At 43.0% G+C, this 17,163-nt stretch overlaps 1 protein-coding gene across 1 annotated transcript in view; it reads right to left on the bottom strand.

The window, feature by feature from the left end:
* Positions 1–17,163, bottom strand: part of LOC112255779 (neuronal PAS domain-containing protein 3-like) — a 314,403-nt gene that overhangs the window by 219,297 nt on the left and 77,943 nt on the right. Inside the window, exon 4 of the mRNA XM_042326252.1 lies at positions 6,567–6,649. Within this exon, the coding sequence (XP_042182186.1) occupies positions 6,567–6,649 (83 nt within the window). The remainder of the gene's footprint in view (positions 1–6,566; positions 6,650–17,163) is intronic.

The following is a 17,163-nucleotide window of genomic DNA, read 5'->3' on the forward strand; positions in this document are numbered from 1 at the left end:
CCCTTCCCAACAAGAGGAACAATGGGTCGTACGAACTGCGATCAATAGACAGAGAAGTGATAGACAGAGCAGTTCTGAATAATCTGTGGAGAGGAGAGGAGGAGAGAATAGTGGAGGGGAGGAGGGGAGGGGAGTGGAGATCCTGGATCTGTCTGTGGCACTGGGAGGAGGAGGAGGGGAGGGAAGTGGAGATCCTGGATCTGTCTGTGGCACTGGGAGGAGGAGGGAAGTGGAGATCCTGGATCTGTCTGTGGCACTGGGAGGAGGAGAGGGAAGTGGAGATCCTGGATCTGTCTGTGGCACTGGGAGGAGGAGAGGGGAGTGGAGATCCTGGATCTGTCTGTGGCACTGGGAAGAGGAGAGGGGAGTGGAGATCCTGGATCTGTCTGTGGCACTGGGAGGAGGAGAGATCTGTCTGTGGGGAGTGGAGATCCTGGATCTGTCTGTGGCACTGGGAGGAGGAGAGGGGAGTGGAGATCCTGGATCTGTCTGTGGCACTGGGAGGAGGAGAGGGGAGTGGAGATCCTGGATCTGTCTGTGGCACTGGGAGGAGGAGAGGGGAGTGGAGATCCTGGATCTGTCTGTGGCACTGGGAGGAGGAGAAAAATGTCTCCATTCTCCTTTAAGTAGGCCTACAAACCAGAACTGTTGTCACCAACTGCTCAACAACCACAGAGGCATAGAGCCATGATGCCAATTTTTTTACCGACCACAAATCAACCTGCGATTACAACTTGTGACAGCTGCCCACAGACGGGCCTCAAACACACAGCCCCGGCTCCTCCTTGATGTTATGCAAATGTAAACAGCTGTCATTTCTAAAGCAGACGTCTTTCTCTGCTTCCGCTGGTGTGGAGATTGAAGGGGTTTGAGAACCAAGGGCTTTTTGAAAAAGAGCGCCATTATCACACAAGTCTGACTCGCTGAAAACAACAAACGCTACAAAGCTAAACAAACAAAGAGCAAGAGAAAATACAACCGCAGAAGAGAAGTCAAGATGAAATATGTGTGTGTGGGACCTTTAAGATGTGTGGCATATGAAGGTGTGTTGGGTGTCCTGTCCCCCTTGCGCTCCACAGGTGCTGACAGAAGCTGGGAGTCTTTCTACTCTTCACAACAGCCTTTCTGTAATTAGTCTGGCCGTCACTACGCTCTGCCTCACATGCTGTTGATTCTCTATCATTTAAAAAGACATCAAACACGGCATCTTTTAATAACTCCCAACAAAGAGCCATTTTGCATATAGAGTATACAAAACTATTCTGCATTACGCTTCTGCATGTATGCCCTCATGTCCTTTAAAGAAGTGAGAGTGCTACTACCCACAATCAATGATGATCACTGCTTCAAAAGAGAGTCAATTCTTCACATTCCGTCACACACTATTTGGAAGCCTGGAACAGACAACAGAGCAGACAACAAGAGAGACAGATCTATTTCATCCCAGTAGGGATGAAGTCGTAGTGTGATGACTCATTCAGAGTCAAGGTGACTGAACTGTCTGACTCAACAGAGAGCATTGAGGGGGAGGGCGGAGTCCTGAGGGTGGTAAAGGTCAGGGCAAAAGGGTGCCTCCTTCACGTGTGTGACCAGAAACATTCACTGTCTGAGGCTCTGTGGTAAACTACTGTCTAATTAAACTAACAACTCTATGCAGCAATACTGGAGAGAGAGAGAGGTAGATGGAGAGAGAGAGATGGAGAGAGAGAGAGAGAGAGAGACCCTGACTCTGTCCCACACCAGACATTTGTCCTTGAATGGTAGCTGAGTCCTTTTAGGTAAAAACATCACCTTTTAGGTAACCTTTTAGGTAAAAACATGCACCTTAACACACAGGGCTCCCTCTAGGTTACAGGTAAAAACATGCATCCTAACCCAGCCTTCTATAGCTACACACACCTTCCATCAACAAGCTCAAGCTCTACCCTCCCGATTAGTCCCTGTGGGTCTGTCTATCTGTTTTGGCAGCATGACTATGGAGCTACTGTAGCTACTGTGAATAGTTCCCATTTGTTACCAGAGTGAGAAAATACATTTAAAAAAATTAATCCACAGCAGTAATTGCACCCAATGTCCTCTGTAACATCTAAGTGTGAGTGATGTGACACAGGGGTAGAGGGGACGGAGAAAAAACAAAGGGCTTACTTCCACCACGAAGACAGGGGCAGCTGCCAACCTCTGCTGATCTCCGCATATTAAATCAGTTCATTGATTATCTGGGTTGACAAAACTCGTCGGAAACGTATTCAATGTATTTTGGCCTGAAAAGAAAAAGGCCACAGAAGACTTGTTTGAATGCAGCCCCGTTCTCAGGTCAACTGGTTCAGTCAAAGAAGCGTGCATCACAAAGCGGCCATGGGAGCGGCTAGCTGGGGACCAGGACACAATGAGCGGGAACTGCCTGAGCTCCCCAGAGCTCTTAACCCGGGCCCCATTCTCACACACACAGGGCAGTATTAATCCTGTGTCACATGACTAGGTCCAGACAGGAGGCAAGCACAGTGCCGGGGGACATTTACACTCACTCTGTCAGATTAAACAGCAACCCAACCCAGCGCAGTGCTGCTAGGGCTGTCACTGTTCCTACTGCTCTGACAGGCATGCCTCCTGGTAATAGACGTGTAGGGCACAGGTGCACTTCTCAACCAGACAAATGGGTCATAGCTGAATATATCTGATTTATCATTGTAATAACTGTTATTGTCATGTACTTTTCTATTATTACATAGACAGTGTAAGTAAATACATGCTGAAACGGGGCTGTAAAAAAAGTGTTACCATTTCACAAATGTCTTAAATAAAGTGGTTACACATTCTTTAATATACATTTTTCGTGATATCCAATTGGTAGTTACAGTCTTGTCCAATCGCTGCAACTCCCCTACGGACTCAGGAGAGGCGAAGGTTGAGAGTCATGCGTCCTCCGAAACAGGACCCTGCCAAGCCGCACTGCTTCTTGATACACTGCTCGCTTAACAGAAGCCAGCCGCACCAATGTGTCAGAAGAAACACTGTCCAGCTGGTGACCAAAGTCAGCTTGCAGGCGCCCAGCCCTCCACAAGGAGTCACTAGAGCGTGCTGGGACAAGGAAATCCCGGCAGGCCAAACCCTTCCATAACCTGGACGAGGCTGGGCCAATTGTGCCCCACCTTATGGATCTCCTGGTCGAACCCGGGTCTGTAGTGACGCCTCAAGTAGTGATCGCTGCGCCACTCGGGAGGCCTGATTACACATTCTACTGTATAAGTGTTTGAACAGTTTCTACTGTTGTCATTGCAATATTTTGAGTTATGTAGAATTGTAAGGGAGAAAATATCAAATTTACTGCTAGTGCTATTTATTGAGTCTGGTTTTGATTATGCAGAGCAATAGTCGCTCAGAGTAATGAGGACTGGTTAGGCCCTGAGTGGCAAGACAGGCAGGTAGTGTAGAGCAGAGAGGAGCTCATCAAACCATCCTCTTTATTAGCACTATCAAACCCAGTCTAATCTGTTGAAAATTAGTCGCTGTGCTCAACAAGTAATGACTGCCTTGCATTCATTATTAGTTCATTTTCTCCAAATCAATCACCAGCCGTGCATGCTTTTTAAAAATGTCATCCTAAAACTTTTCACAATCAATTAAGCAGAAGATTAATGGGGACAATTTGCCAGGAACAAGTCCTTCCTTGAAAAGGCCACGCCTCGACAGACTTCCAGCCTGCTATTGATGTTAATTATATATTTCCGCTTTCTTGTCAGACACTTAACCTGTCGCAGGGAAAGGGGGGCTACTGCCGTGACGCTGCGTCACAGTAACATGGACAACCCAGTTCAGTGACGTTTTGAAATGAAGGCTTGTCAGTGGGTGACCGTTGCGAGTTTCAATTCAATTAAATACAACTTTATTCATACCCTCAGATGCAATAAAAAAAATGCATAGCCAGATTACAAATATCAACATCCTACATATGCAGTATCACAGACATCAGTTGCCGTTTCTGTCATTTAAATCAATATTGAAATCCAGATTGTTCGCTGCATTTATTTAACATACTGGAAACATCTTCCTCCCTCCTCTTTCTTTCTAACTCACTAAACCTGGGGATCTTAAGTAACGCAGGAAGACGTCACTTTCAATTCAGTCCATGTTTAATAGGGAACAGACCTGCTGCATATGGCTGTCACTGTGTTCTCAAGGGACGACAGGTGACAGCGTCTCTGCTGCAACCTCTTTGTATTTGTGTTCACTTCCTGCATGAGAACCCACTATTCACAATAAGAGGCTGGGAGGGAGCAGCACACTGGATAAGACATGTGACCTGAAGGACATTTTTTATATATATTTTATCAATGAACATAAGCAATATAATGAGCTACTGCAATTTCTGTGTGCCTATTTGAATAAAATGCATCGAATAACATGATATGGATACTGTGGCAATCCAGGTTAAAATGTAGATTACAAAAACTAAGATTGCTAGATGATCTACAACTCCTGACAGTCAGCATGGTTACCAACTTACACTTTTTATATCAGCTGTAGTATCAAATTATGTTTCTTGCTTTACTGATTCAAAGCAAAACTTTGGGCTTACAGTTGAAGTCAGAAGCTTACATACACCTTAGCCAAAAACATTTAAACTCAGTTTTCACAATTCCTGACATTTAATCCTTTAGCCAATTTGCCACAACTTTGGAAGTATGCTTGGGGTCATTGTCCATTTGGAAGACCCATTTGCGACCAAGCTTTAACCTCCTGAAAGATGTCTTGAGATGTGGCTTCAATATATTCACATAATTTTCCTCCCTCATGATGCCATCTCTTTTGGGAAGTGCACCAGTCTCTCCTGCAGCAAAGCACCCCCACAACATGATGCTGCCACCCCTGTGCTTCACGGTTGGGATGGTGTTCTTCAGTTTGCAAGCCTCCCCCTTTTTTCTCCAAACATAATGATGGTCATTATGGCCAAACAGTTCTATTTTTGTTTCACCAGATTAGAGGACATTTCTCCAAAAAGTACGACCTTAGTCCCCATGTGCAGTTGCAAACCATAGTCTGGCTTTTTTATGGAAGTTTTGGAGCAGAGGCTTCTTCCTTGTTGAGCAGTCTTTCAGGTTATGTCGATATAGGACTCGTTTTACTGTGGATATAGATCATTTTGTACCTGTTTCCTCCAGCATCTTCACAGGGTCCTTTGTTCTGGGATTGATTTGCAATTTTTGCACCAAAGTACGTTCATCTCTAGGAGACAGAACGCATCTCCTTCCTGAGCGGTATGAGGATTGTGTGGTCCAATGGTGTTTATACTTGCACACTATTGTTTGTACAGATGAACGTGGTACCTTCAGGCGTTTGAAAATTGCTCCCAAGGATAAACCAGATTTGTCGACGTCTACAATGTTTTCTCTGAGTTCTTGGCTGATTTCTTTAGATTTTCCCATGATGTCAAGCAAAGAGGCACTGAGTTTGAAAGTAGGCCTTGAAATACATCCACAGTTACACCTCCAATTGACTCAAATGATGTCAATGAGCCTATCAGAAGCTTCTAAAGCCATGACATCATTTTCTGGAATTTTCCAAGCTGTTTAAAGGCACAGTCAACTTAGTGTATGTTAACTTCTGACCCACTGGAATTGTGATACAGTGAATTATAAGTGAAATAATCTGCCTGTAAACAATTGTTGGAGAAATTACTTGTGTCATGCACAAAGTAGACGTCCTAACCGACTTGCCAAAACTATAGTTTGTTAACAAAAAATTTGTGGAGTGGTTGAAAAACGAGTTTGAATGACGTATGTAAACTTCCGACTTCACCTGTATGTACAGAGATAAGCAGCACTAAAAAGCAGCAATAAAAAGATAAATGCAAAATACCCTCAGGACTAACACGGTTAACCATGATCCTAGTTTCCTCATTCCATTTAATAATTCAACTTTACTGCAATAAAAATACATAAAATAAGGTACAGCCTAGATTACATAAGAAACTAAAATGTGAATATGTCATTGCTGAGTATTAGGTATAGCATAAATATTAAGCATGGATTTGCCAAATGCAACATTTTTATGGATGAAACATTTCTGTATGCTATAAAAGATTGTATGTTCAAGAAATGCTAAAAGTTCAAAACTTTATCCTGTGTGTCTCAGTTGGTTTTGTAAGAGCATGGCACCAGCAATGCCAAGGTTGTTGGTTCAATTCCCAGAGGGATCACATACACATATAAATGGACTGTTTTCACTCACTGTACTGTATGTCGCTTTGGATAAAAGCTTTTCCTTAGTGTCAGGTCCTTTGAATCATTTTGTTGGTCCATGAAGTAAAGCAAGATATCAACAGAAGTCAGTAATAAACCGTGTGAATAGTCTGGGGAGTTGAGTTACTATGCTGTTAGGGTTTTCTAAAGTCCCTGGCTTTCCAGATATCAGGAGGGAATAAGCAGAACATCTGGGAATCCTCCAACCACAGGAAATCACCAGAATATTGTAACCCTAGTAACTGTACTATAGAGTTAATACCAGGTCTGTTAGATGGGGTGATGGTGCATGTGGGAGAGGACAGGTGTGTTCTCATCTCATCCTACCTGCAATATGTGGCTCCCGAGGTGTGGCTCGAAGATCTCTGAGGCTACCACACTGGGAGTCCTCCTTCGCTGATCTCCTATAGCTGCACACACACAATAGAACAGAACAGACAGAGCCACAGTGAGACAAACAGACTGGGCAGGCATGAGACACACACACACACTAACAAGCATGCACAGACACACACACCAGGGCTGCACAATTAATCAAATTCACATCAAAATCATAATACTAACATGTGCAATATCCATATCAGAAGAGATCCATATCGCATCCAATATTTTGAAACACATCTAAACCACATGAAACGTCCGTTTTTATAGTTTGATAAAAAAATGTATCCTCCTTCGGCAATGTATCCTCCTTCGGCAACACACAACAAGCCCCGCCCCCTGTCACTCAAGCTGCACAGTTCCTCGTCCTTGCTGTTGGATTCCCTATAAGTTTACATGCTGTTCAAATGCAGTCAATCGATTCTTCCAAACAAGAATAATGCTGCTTTCCACTTAATAGAAATCATTCTATGTCTATGATTAACACAGTTCACCCAAGTGTTTTGATCTATATCACATCATAAATTGCAAATAACACAACATTTCAGCACATATCGTGGAGCCCTAACACACACACACACACACAGACACACACACACACACACACACACTGGGCGTAACACACACACACTGGGTGGGCGGAGGTAAGACTGACTGGGTTTGTATGCACATATATCACTGTGTATTACATAAAAGTAGCTGGAGAGGCAAGCAACAGACACAGTATTGATATACAGTGAAGTACACGCAAATACATTGTGAAAAATGTTGCTAGGGTAGTGAGAACCAATAGCAAACAGCTAAACAGCTGTAATGATAAAACAGCTGACATCATTGACCTCAAGCGTTCACTATGATAACTCTATAGTAATAAGTACTGCAGCAATGCTAACCAAAGGGCTCAACTCAAACAGTACAAGGCTATTATCAAGTGCAACCAGCTTGCATATTCAATGATTCGCTGACTGGTACAAAGTCTTATTTCTAAATGAGGGATTACATCATTCCATTGATTCAGCCTCAGAGCAGACGAACCAGAAGACTGTGCCCTTAGGACATTTTTTCAAGACTCCGAGCTTAAAAAGTAGGGAGATGCACCGTGCTACCCGTTACTGCTAAAAAATGGCCTGCGGTACATTCAAACTTAACAGACCTTGTCCCACCAGAGCTCATTATGGGGAATTTTATAACAAAGTGCTCTGTACATCATTTTCAGAGCTTAGCCAGGCGTTGGGGTAATGTTGCTGAATTAAGGGCAATTAATGATGTAATATAAACATTGAAAGGCCATTAAAGACTCTCAAAGAGCAGGAGCAAACAGGCCTCCTCGGGGAAGAAGCCAGGGGAGCGGGTTAGAGTCAGAGGCCAGGTCCCGGGTGGATGTGAGGGGGGCACAGATTGCACAATGAGGGGCCTCTGTCCTTCACTGCATTCCGTGTTCTAGGCCAGACATGGTAATCACACTTCTCCCCCTCCAGTTATGCTGTAAGCATTTATCCCTTTCCCCTCCCTGAGGAGTGGGGCCAATGCCAAACAACATGCACTGGATACATACACACACACAAATACACACACACACACAAATAATCATACAGGCATACACACACACCGGCACGCACACAGACTGTACTCTGGCACGGTAGGGGAGGATACAAACAAGACATGAAGCATTGGCAGGCAGAACAACTCTGACCAAACAGTTACAGAACCCGGACAGACAGACGTACAGACAGACGTACAGACACAGCAGGGGGAGCTAGTACCCAGTCCACCTCTAGGAGCCCTAGACTGTGGCCTCACACACACACACACACACACACTGTGACCCAGCATAGATCCACTTCCCAGCACTCACACACCCGACCATCCGTTGGTTCAAACAGGCAGTTCATGTAGAACAGAGCAGAAATATCACAGATCAAAGCACACTTGACCAACTTCAATTATCATCTTTATATCCTGGCCGACAGAGTGGAGGAAATCATTATTTATCCTCTACAAATGGTCCTCATCATTACTCTCCCTAGCTAAAAGAGCCCTGGCATATAAGTGACAGATTGCTCTTGGGATCTTTTGAAAACTGGAAAGTATACGTGGTTAATATTTTATAATAAAGATGTAAAAATGTTAAACTGGAACCATTGGGGGAGGACTGCGGCCACCTTGAAGCCCCTCTTCCTGCCAACAGCTCCTTCACAGTTCTTAATAACACACACACATTAGCAATTCAGAGCAGCGCCTTGGTGCAGATGGCCAATCAACTTCCGACTACTGTGTCTGACTGTCCCTGTCTCGCACACACTGTATATATATACACACACACACACACACACACACACACACACACACACACACACACACACACACACACACACACACACACACACACACACACACACACACACACACACACACACAGTCCAGGAGGCCAATTATTGTGGTGGCAATCTAGTCTAAATTTGGCTCAATCCACACAGTAGGCTGATTAATAAAGGTATACAACAGCTGGAGACAGTGATTCCATTACGTTAGCGGCTAAAACTAGCCCATTTGATTTTTACGGTTCATAAATGCAGCTTAACAAGGTCAATTTTGACATTACTTTCCCACGTTTCAATATTTAAAGCGATACTTCGGGAATTTGTCAATGATGCCCTTTATCTACTTCCCCAGAGGCAGACAACCCCATGGATGCCATTTGTATGTCTCTGCATCCAGTATGAAGGAAGTTTGAAGGAATTTTGTGAGTCAATGCTGACTAGCATTAGCGCAATGACTTGACATCTATGGTATCTCCTAGTATGCGAGCAGTTACCAACTCTAGTTAGCAATTGCGCTTAACGCTAGTTTGCATCTTCCTTCAAACTGCAAGCAGAAACATATAAATGGTATCCTCAAGCTCATCTGACTCTGGCGAAGTAGACAAAGTGCTTCATTGCCAAAATCCTGAAGGATTGGAAAGAGGGATACCTAGTCAGTTGTACAACTGAATGCATTCAACTGAAATGTGTCTTCTGCATTTAACCCAAGGGTAGTGTGACTGCATTTAACCCAAGGGTAGTGTGACTGCATTTAACCCAAGGGTAGTAGGACTGCATTTAACCCAAGGGTAGTGTGACTGCATTTAACCCAAGGGTAGTGTGACTGCATTTAACCCAAGGGTAGTGTGACTGCATTTAACCCAAGGGTAGTGTGACTGCATTTAACCCAAGGGTAGTGTGACTGCATTTAACCCAAGGGTAGTGTGACTGTAAAAACCTAACTTTGACACCTATGCCAATGTACTTATGTTTAAATTGGGGGCTTTTTCTTTTTAAGGGCTGACTAATCAGTATTAAGTATATCACCACTATATCCATACACTATTCACACACTACAGGAAGAACATATTGAAAAGCTGCATTCAAGTCATGCTGAGACAATAAGTAATGCATAGCATAGTTTAACTTTTGCTTGACAAATCTCTGCTCCATCATTTGTTGCAATAGAAAACAAAGTAAATCTGATACTACTTAGCAGTAGCTACATATAACAAGAACTGCTGCTGAAAGTTATGAAATGTTCTCTCTAGCAGAATGGCAAAAACAGTATTAACTCAGAAAACCTTCCTTCATTCAAACTAACTGTGTGTGCATGTAGATCGGGGTGAAAACCTTCCTTCATTCAAACTAACTGTGTGTGCATGTAGATCAGGGTGAAAACCCTCCTTAATTTAAAATAACTGTGTGTGCATGTAGATCAGGGTGAAAACCCTCCTTCATTCAAACTAACTGTGTGTGCATGTAGATCAGGGTGAAAACCTTCCTTCATTCAAACTAACTGTGTGTGCATGTAGATCAGGGTGAAAACCTTCCATTCATTCAAACTGAAAACATTGTGTGTGCATGTAGATCAGGGTGAAAACCTTCCTTCATTCAAACTAACTGTGTGTGCATGTAGATCAGGGTGAAAACCTTCCTTCATTCAAACTAACTGTGTGTGCATGTAGATCAGGGTGAAAACCTTCCTTCATTCAAACTAACTGTGTGTGCATGTAGATCAGGGTGAAAACCTTCCTTCATTCAAACTAACTGTGTGTGCATGTAGATCAGGGTGAAAACCTTCCTTCATTCAAACTAACTGTGTGTGCATGTAGATCAGGGTGAAAACCAAATCAAAATCAAATCAAATTTATTTATATAGCCCTTCGTACATCAGCTGATATGTCAAAGTGCTGTACAGAAACCCAGCCTAAAACCCCAAACAGCAAGCAATGCAGGTGTAGAAGCACGGTGGCTAGGAAAAACTCCCTAGAAAGGCCAAAACCTAGGAAGAAACCTAGAGAGGAACCAGGCTATGTGGGGTGGCCAGTCTATGTGGGTGGCCAGGCTATGTGGGGTGACCTTCCTTCATTTAAACTAACTGTGTGTGCATGTAGATCGGGGTGAAAACCTTCCTTAATTTAAACTAACTGTGTGTGCATGTAGATCTGGGTGAAAACCTTCCTTCATTCAAACTAACTGTGTGTGCATGTAGATCAGGGTGAAAACTTTCCTTCATTCAAACTAACTGTGTGTGCATGTAGATCAGGGTGAAAACCTTCCTTCATTCAAACTAACTGTGTGTGCATGTAGATCGGGGTGAAAACCTTCCTTCATTCAAACTAACTGTGTGTGCATGTAGATCAGGGTGAAAACCTTCCTTCATTCAAACTAACTGTGTGTGCATGTAGATCAGGGTGAAAACCTTCCTTCATTTAAACTAACTGTGTGTGCATGTAGATCAGGGTGACAACCCTCCTAAATTTAAACTAACTGTGTGTGCATGTAGATCAGGGTGAAAACCCTCCTTCATTCAAACTAACTGTGTGTGCATGTAGATCAGGGTGAAAACCCTCCTTAATTTAAACTAACTGTGTGTGCATGTAGATCAGGGTGAAAACCTTCCTTCATTCAAACTAACTGTGTGTGCATGTAGATCAGGGTGAAAACCCTCCTTCATTCAAACTAACTGTGCGTGCATGTAGATCAGGGTGAAAACCTTCATTCAAACTAACTGTGCGTGCATGCAAATCAGGGTGAAAACCTTCCTTCATTTAAACTAATGCAGCTTTATGATGTGAAAAAATCAGTTTCTATTCACCACTCTCAATGTTAATGTCGGCTGTTAACCATGTCACAAACAGCTTTGGTTTCAAGATGGCTATTTACTACAATTTGATTCTCAGTACAGGGGCAATTTCTGAACCACAGTGCTATTTGAAAGTCAAATCAAATCAAATGTTATTTGTCACATGCGCTGAATACAACAGGTGTAGACCTTACCGGGCTTACTTACAAGCCCTTAACTAACAATGCAGTTCAAGAAATAGAGTTAAGAAAATATTTACTAAATATACTAAAGTTAAAAAAATGAATACAATCAAAAAGTAACACAAGAAAATGACATAACAATAATGAGTCAATGTAAAACGTCCGGGTGGCCACTTGATTAATTGTTCAGCAGTCTTGTGGTTTGGGGGAAGAAGCTGTTAAGGAGCCTTTTGGTCCTAGACTTGGCGCTCCGGTACCACTTGCCGTGCGGTAGCAGAGGGAACAGTTATGTGTGTCAAAGACTACAGGTGACTGGAGTCTTTGACACCGCCTAGTATATAGGTCTTGGATGTCAGGAAGTTTGGCCCCAGTGATGTACTGGGCCGGCCACACTACCCTCTGTAGCGCCTTATGGTCAGATGCCCGAGCAGTAGCCATACCAGGCGATGATGCAACCGGTCAGAATGCACTCAATAGTGCAGCTGTAGAACTTTTTGAGGATCTGGGGACCCATGTCAAATCTTTTCAGTCTCCTGAGGGGGAAAATGTGGTGTCATGCCCTCTTCACAACTGTCTTGGTGTGTTTGGACCATGATAGTTCGTAGGTGATGTGGACACCAAGGAAATTGAAACTCTCGACCCGCTCCACTACAGCCCCGTCGATGTTAATGGAGGCCTGTTCTGCCCTCCTTTTTCTGTAGTCCATCATCAGCTCCTTCGTCTTGCTCACATTGAGGGAGAGGTTGCTAGCCTGGCACCACACTGCCAGTTCTCTGACCTCCCTATAGTCTTTCTCGTCGTTGTCGGTGATCAGGCCTACCACTGTTGTGTCATCAGCAAATTCAATGATGGTGTTGGAGTCGTGCTTGGCTACAGTCGTGAGTGAACAGGGAGCACAGGAGGGTACTAAGCATGCACCCCTGAGAGGCCCCAGTTTTGAGGATCAGCGTGGCAGATGTGTTGTTGCCTATGTTGTTGCCAGTCCAGGATCCAGTTGCAGAGGGAGGTGTTTAGTCCCAGGGTCCTTAGGTTAGTGATACGCTTGGTAGGTACTATGCTGTTGAACGCTGAGCTGTAGTCAATGAACAGCATTCTCACGTAGGTGTTAGTTTTGTCCAGGTCGGAAAGGGCAGTGTGGAGTGCGATTGAGAGCCCAGTTGGTTAGGAGCCTGTAAAACGTCAGCCATCCCCGCCGGCGCCATTATCACAAGTCAATTTAACTTTCAGTTTTATAAGTCAACATTAGTGCTATTGTTAATTTATGTATCATTTAATAGAAAATTGCAACAGGGCCCCGGACTGTCATTTCAAATCTGCAGTAATTTATTGGGAAGCTTAGCATTCCTTATTCCCTATTTTCTACATTAGAGCAGGGCTAAATGGCATCTCCGGCTCCACCAAAGACTCTGGGGCAGGTACTGCTCCACAAATTGCCAATTCAATTAACAGAGTGTAAATGCTCAACTGGCAGCTGGCACAGAGGACAGCCATTTTGGCTCTTGTCAGGCCTAATTCATCAGGCTGTCAAAGGCCTCACTGTGGGGATCTATTCTGTGGTGTGGAAACTGTGGACACTGTGCGTCAAATGAAAACTACACACACAATGGGACCAAAACTGATCTTCTAGTGAGTCTCTCGCTCTCTCTCTCAGACTCTCTCGCTTAGTCTCTCTCTCTCTCTCTCTCACTTAGTCTCTCTCTCTCTCACTTAGTCTCTCTCTCTCTCTCACTTAGTCTCTCTCTCTCTCTCTCGCTTAGTCTCTCTCTCTCTCTCTCGCTTAGTCTCTCTCTCTCTCTCTCTCTCTCTATACTTTGCCATGGCCACTAGTGTGTTTTATTCAGCCAGGATGATCCCATAGTTACGTCTAGACTAACAAAAGGGAGATTTTCCTTCGGTCCACTAGCTGTGGCTAGTGAATTACCTCAGTGTCCTCAGAATAACAATGCCATTCTTATACTGTCTCCCCCGTATCAACTGCCAACAACCTTGGTAACAGCAGTCACTATGGATCCAGTCACACGATTCACCTTCTTTATTCACTTCCACCTCAATGTGCTGAATGTCAGAATAAGAACAGCATGTTTTGTACAAATTTTCCCTGGAAGATCAAGCTTTTTTTTTTTAAATATTTACACAAACAATTTTTGGGAGATCTTACAGTGCTGTGAAAAAGTATTTCCCCCTTTGACCCCTCTACTTTAGCATATTTTTGATACTGAATCCTATCGGATCTTCAACCAAAACCTAATATTAGATAAAGGGAACTCTGAGTGAACAAATAACACCACAATTACATACTTATTTAATTTATGAACAAAGTTATGCAACACCCAATGTCCCTGTGTGAAAAAGTCATTGCAATTAATAACCTGTTGTGCCACCTTTAGCTGCAATGACTCCAACCAACCAAATGCTTCCTGTAGTTGTTGATGCTTCCAGTCTCTCACATCGCTGTGAATGAATTTTGGTTCACTCTTGCATGCAGAACTGATTTAACTCAGCGACATTTGTGGATTTTCAAGCATGTACTGCTCGATTCAGGTCCTGCAACTACACCTCAATTGGGATTAGTTCTGGACCTTGACTAGGCCATTCCAAACTTCAAATGTGTTGCTTTTTAGCCATTTTCATGTAGACTTGATTATGTGTTTTGGATCATTGTCTTGCTGTATGACCCAACTGCACTACACCTTCAGCTCACAGCCTGACATTCTACAGTAGAATTCTCTGATACAGTCGTCCAGGTCCTGAGGCAGCAAAGCATCCTCAAACCATCACACTACCAATACTATGCTTGACCATTGATATAAAGTTCTTACTGGGAATGTAGTATTTGGTTTTTGCCAGACATAATGGGACCCAAGTTTGCCAAAAAGCACCTGGATGATCATCAAGACTCTTGGAAGAATATTCTATGGACAGATGACTCAACCATCTATTGAGTTTAAGGTGGCAATTACTTTTTCACATGGGGGAATTAGGCATTGCATAACTTTGCTAATTAAATCAATAAAATAAATATATATTTTTTTGCTACAGTTGAAGTCGGAAGTTTACATACACCTTAGCCCAATACATTTAAACTCAGTTTCACAATTTCTGACATTTAATCTGTAACGGTTGTCGTGAGTGGAAGAAGAGGAGGACCAATGCGCAGCGTCGTAAGTGTCCATATTGTTTTAATGAGAATACTGAACACTGAACAAAAACAATAAAACGACAAAACGAACAGTCCTGAACGGTGAAGCAAAACACAGAACAGAAAAGAATCACCCACAACTCAAAGGGTAAAACAGGCTGCCTAAGTATGGTTCTCAATCAGGGACAACCAGGCTACCTAAGTATGGTTCTCAATCAGGGACAACGATTGACAGCTGCCTCTGATTGAGAACCATACCAGGCCAAACACAGAAATCCCAAATCATTGAAAAAGGAACATAGACTGCCCACCCCAACTCACACCCTGACCATACTAAAACAAAGACATAACAAAGGAACTAAGGTCAGAACGTGACATAATCCTAGTAAAGATTCCCTGTCTTAGGTCAGTTAGGATCACCACTTTATTGTAAGAATGTGAAATGTCAGAATAATAGGAGAGAGAGAATGATTTATTTCAGCTTTTATTTCTTTCATCACATTCCCAGTGGGGCAGAAGTTTACATACACTCAATTAGTATTTGGTAGCATTGTCTTTAAATTGTTTCACTTGGGTCAAACGTTTCGGGTAGCCTTCCACAAGCTTCCCACAATAAGTTGGGTGAATTTTGGCCCATTCCTCCTGACAGAGCTGGTGTAACTGAGTCAGGTTTGTAGGCCTCCTTGCTCGCACACGTTTTTTCAGTTCTGCCCACAATTTTCTATAGGATTGAGGTCAGGGCTTTGTGATAGCCACTATAACACCGTGGCTTTGTTGTCCTTAAGCCATTTTGCCACAACTTTGGAAGTATGCTTGGGGTCATTGTCCATTTGGAAGACCCATTTGCAACCAAGCATTAACTTCTGATGTCTTGAGATGTTGCTTCAATATATCCACATCATTTTCCTACCTCATGATGCCATCTACTTTGTGAAGTGCACGGTTGAGGTGGTGTTCTTCGGCTTGCAAGCCCCCCCCCCTTTTCCTCCAAACATAACGATCATCATTATGGCCAAACAGTTCTATTTTTGTTTCATCCGACCAGAGGACATTTCTCCAAAAGGTACGATCTTTGTCCCCATGTACAGTTGCAAACTGTAGTCTGGCTTTTTATGGAGGTTTTAGAGCAGCGGCTTCTTCCTTGCTGAGTGGCCTTTCAGGTTATGTCGATATAGGACTCGTTTTACTGTGGATATAGATACTTTTGCACCTGTTTTCTCCAGCATCTTCACAAGGTCCATTGCTGTTGTTCTGGGATTGATTTGCACTTTTCGCACCAATGTACGTTTATCTCAAGGAGACAGAACGTGCTTCCTTCCTGAGCTGTATGATGGCTGCGTGGTCCCATGGTGTTTATACTTGTGTACTATTGTTTGTACAGATGAACATGGTACCTTCAGACATTTGGAAATTGCTTCCAAGGATGAACCAGACTTGTGGAGGTCTCTGAGGTCTTGGCTGATTTCTTTTGATTTTCCCATGATGTCAAGCAAAGAGGCACTGAGTTTAAAGGTAGGCCTTGATATACATCCACAGGTACACCTCCAATGGACTCAAATTATGTCAATTAGCCTATCAGAAGCTTCTAAAGCCATGACATCATTTTTTGGAATTTTACAAGCTGTTTAAAGGCACAGTCAACTTAGTGTATGTACACTTCTGACCCACTGGAATTGTGATACAGTGAATTATAAGTGAAATAATCTGTCTGTAAACAATTGTTGTAAAAATGACTTGTGTCATGCACAAAGTAGATGTCCTAACCGACTTGCCAAAACTATAGTTTGTTAACAAGAAATGTGTGGAGTGGTTGAAAAATGAGTTTTAATGACTCCAACCTAAGTGTATGTAAACCTCCAACTTCAACTGTATTTGTAAACTCAGGTTCCCTCAGGTTCCCCAATATTAGGATTTGGTTGAAGATCTGATAACATTCAGTATGAAAAATATGCAAAAATAGAGAAAATCAGAAAAGGGCAAATACTTTTTCACAGTACTGTATGTCTCTGTCATATAGTGTGTGCATCAAAAGTCTTTCAAACATATTAAGAATAATATAAAAGCATTATTATCTACATTCAATATGTCAAAAATGGCTAACATTTACAGTGCA

The sequence above is a fragment of the Oncorhynchus tshawytscha genome, linkage group LG08 (assembly GCF_018296145.1).
Source record: "Oncorhynchus tshawytscha isolate Ot180627B linkage group LG08, Otsh_v2.0, whole genome shotgun sequence".
Classification (NCBI taxonomy): domain Eukaryota; kingdom Metazoa; phylum Chordata; class Actinopteri; order Salmoniformes; family Salmonidae; genus Oncorhynchus; species Oncorhynchus tshawytscha.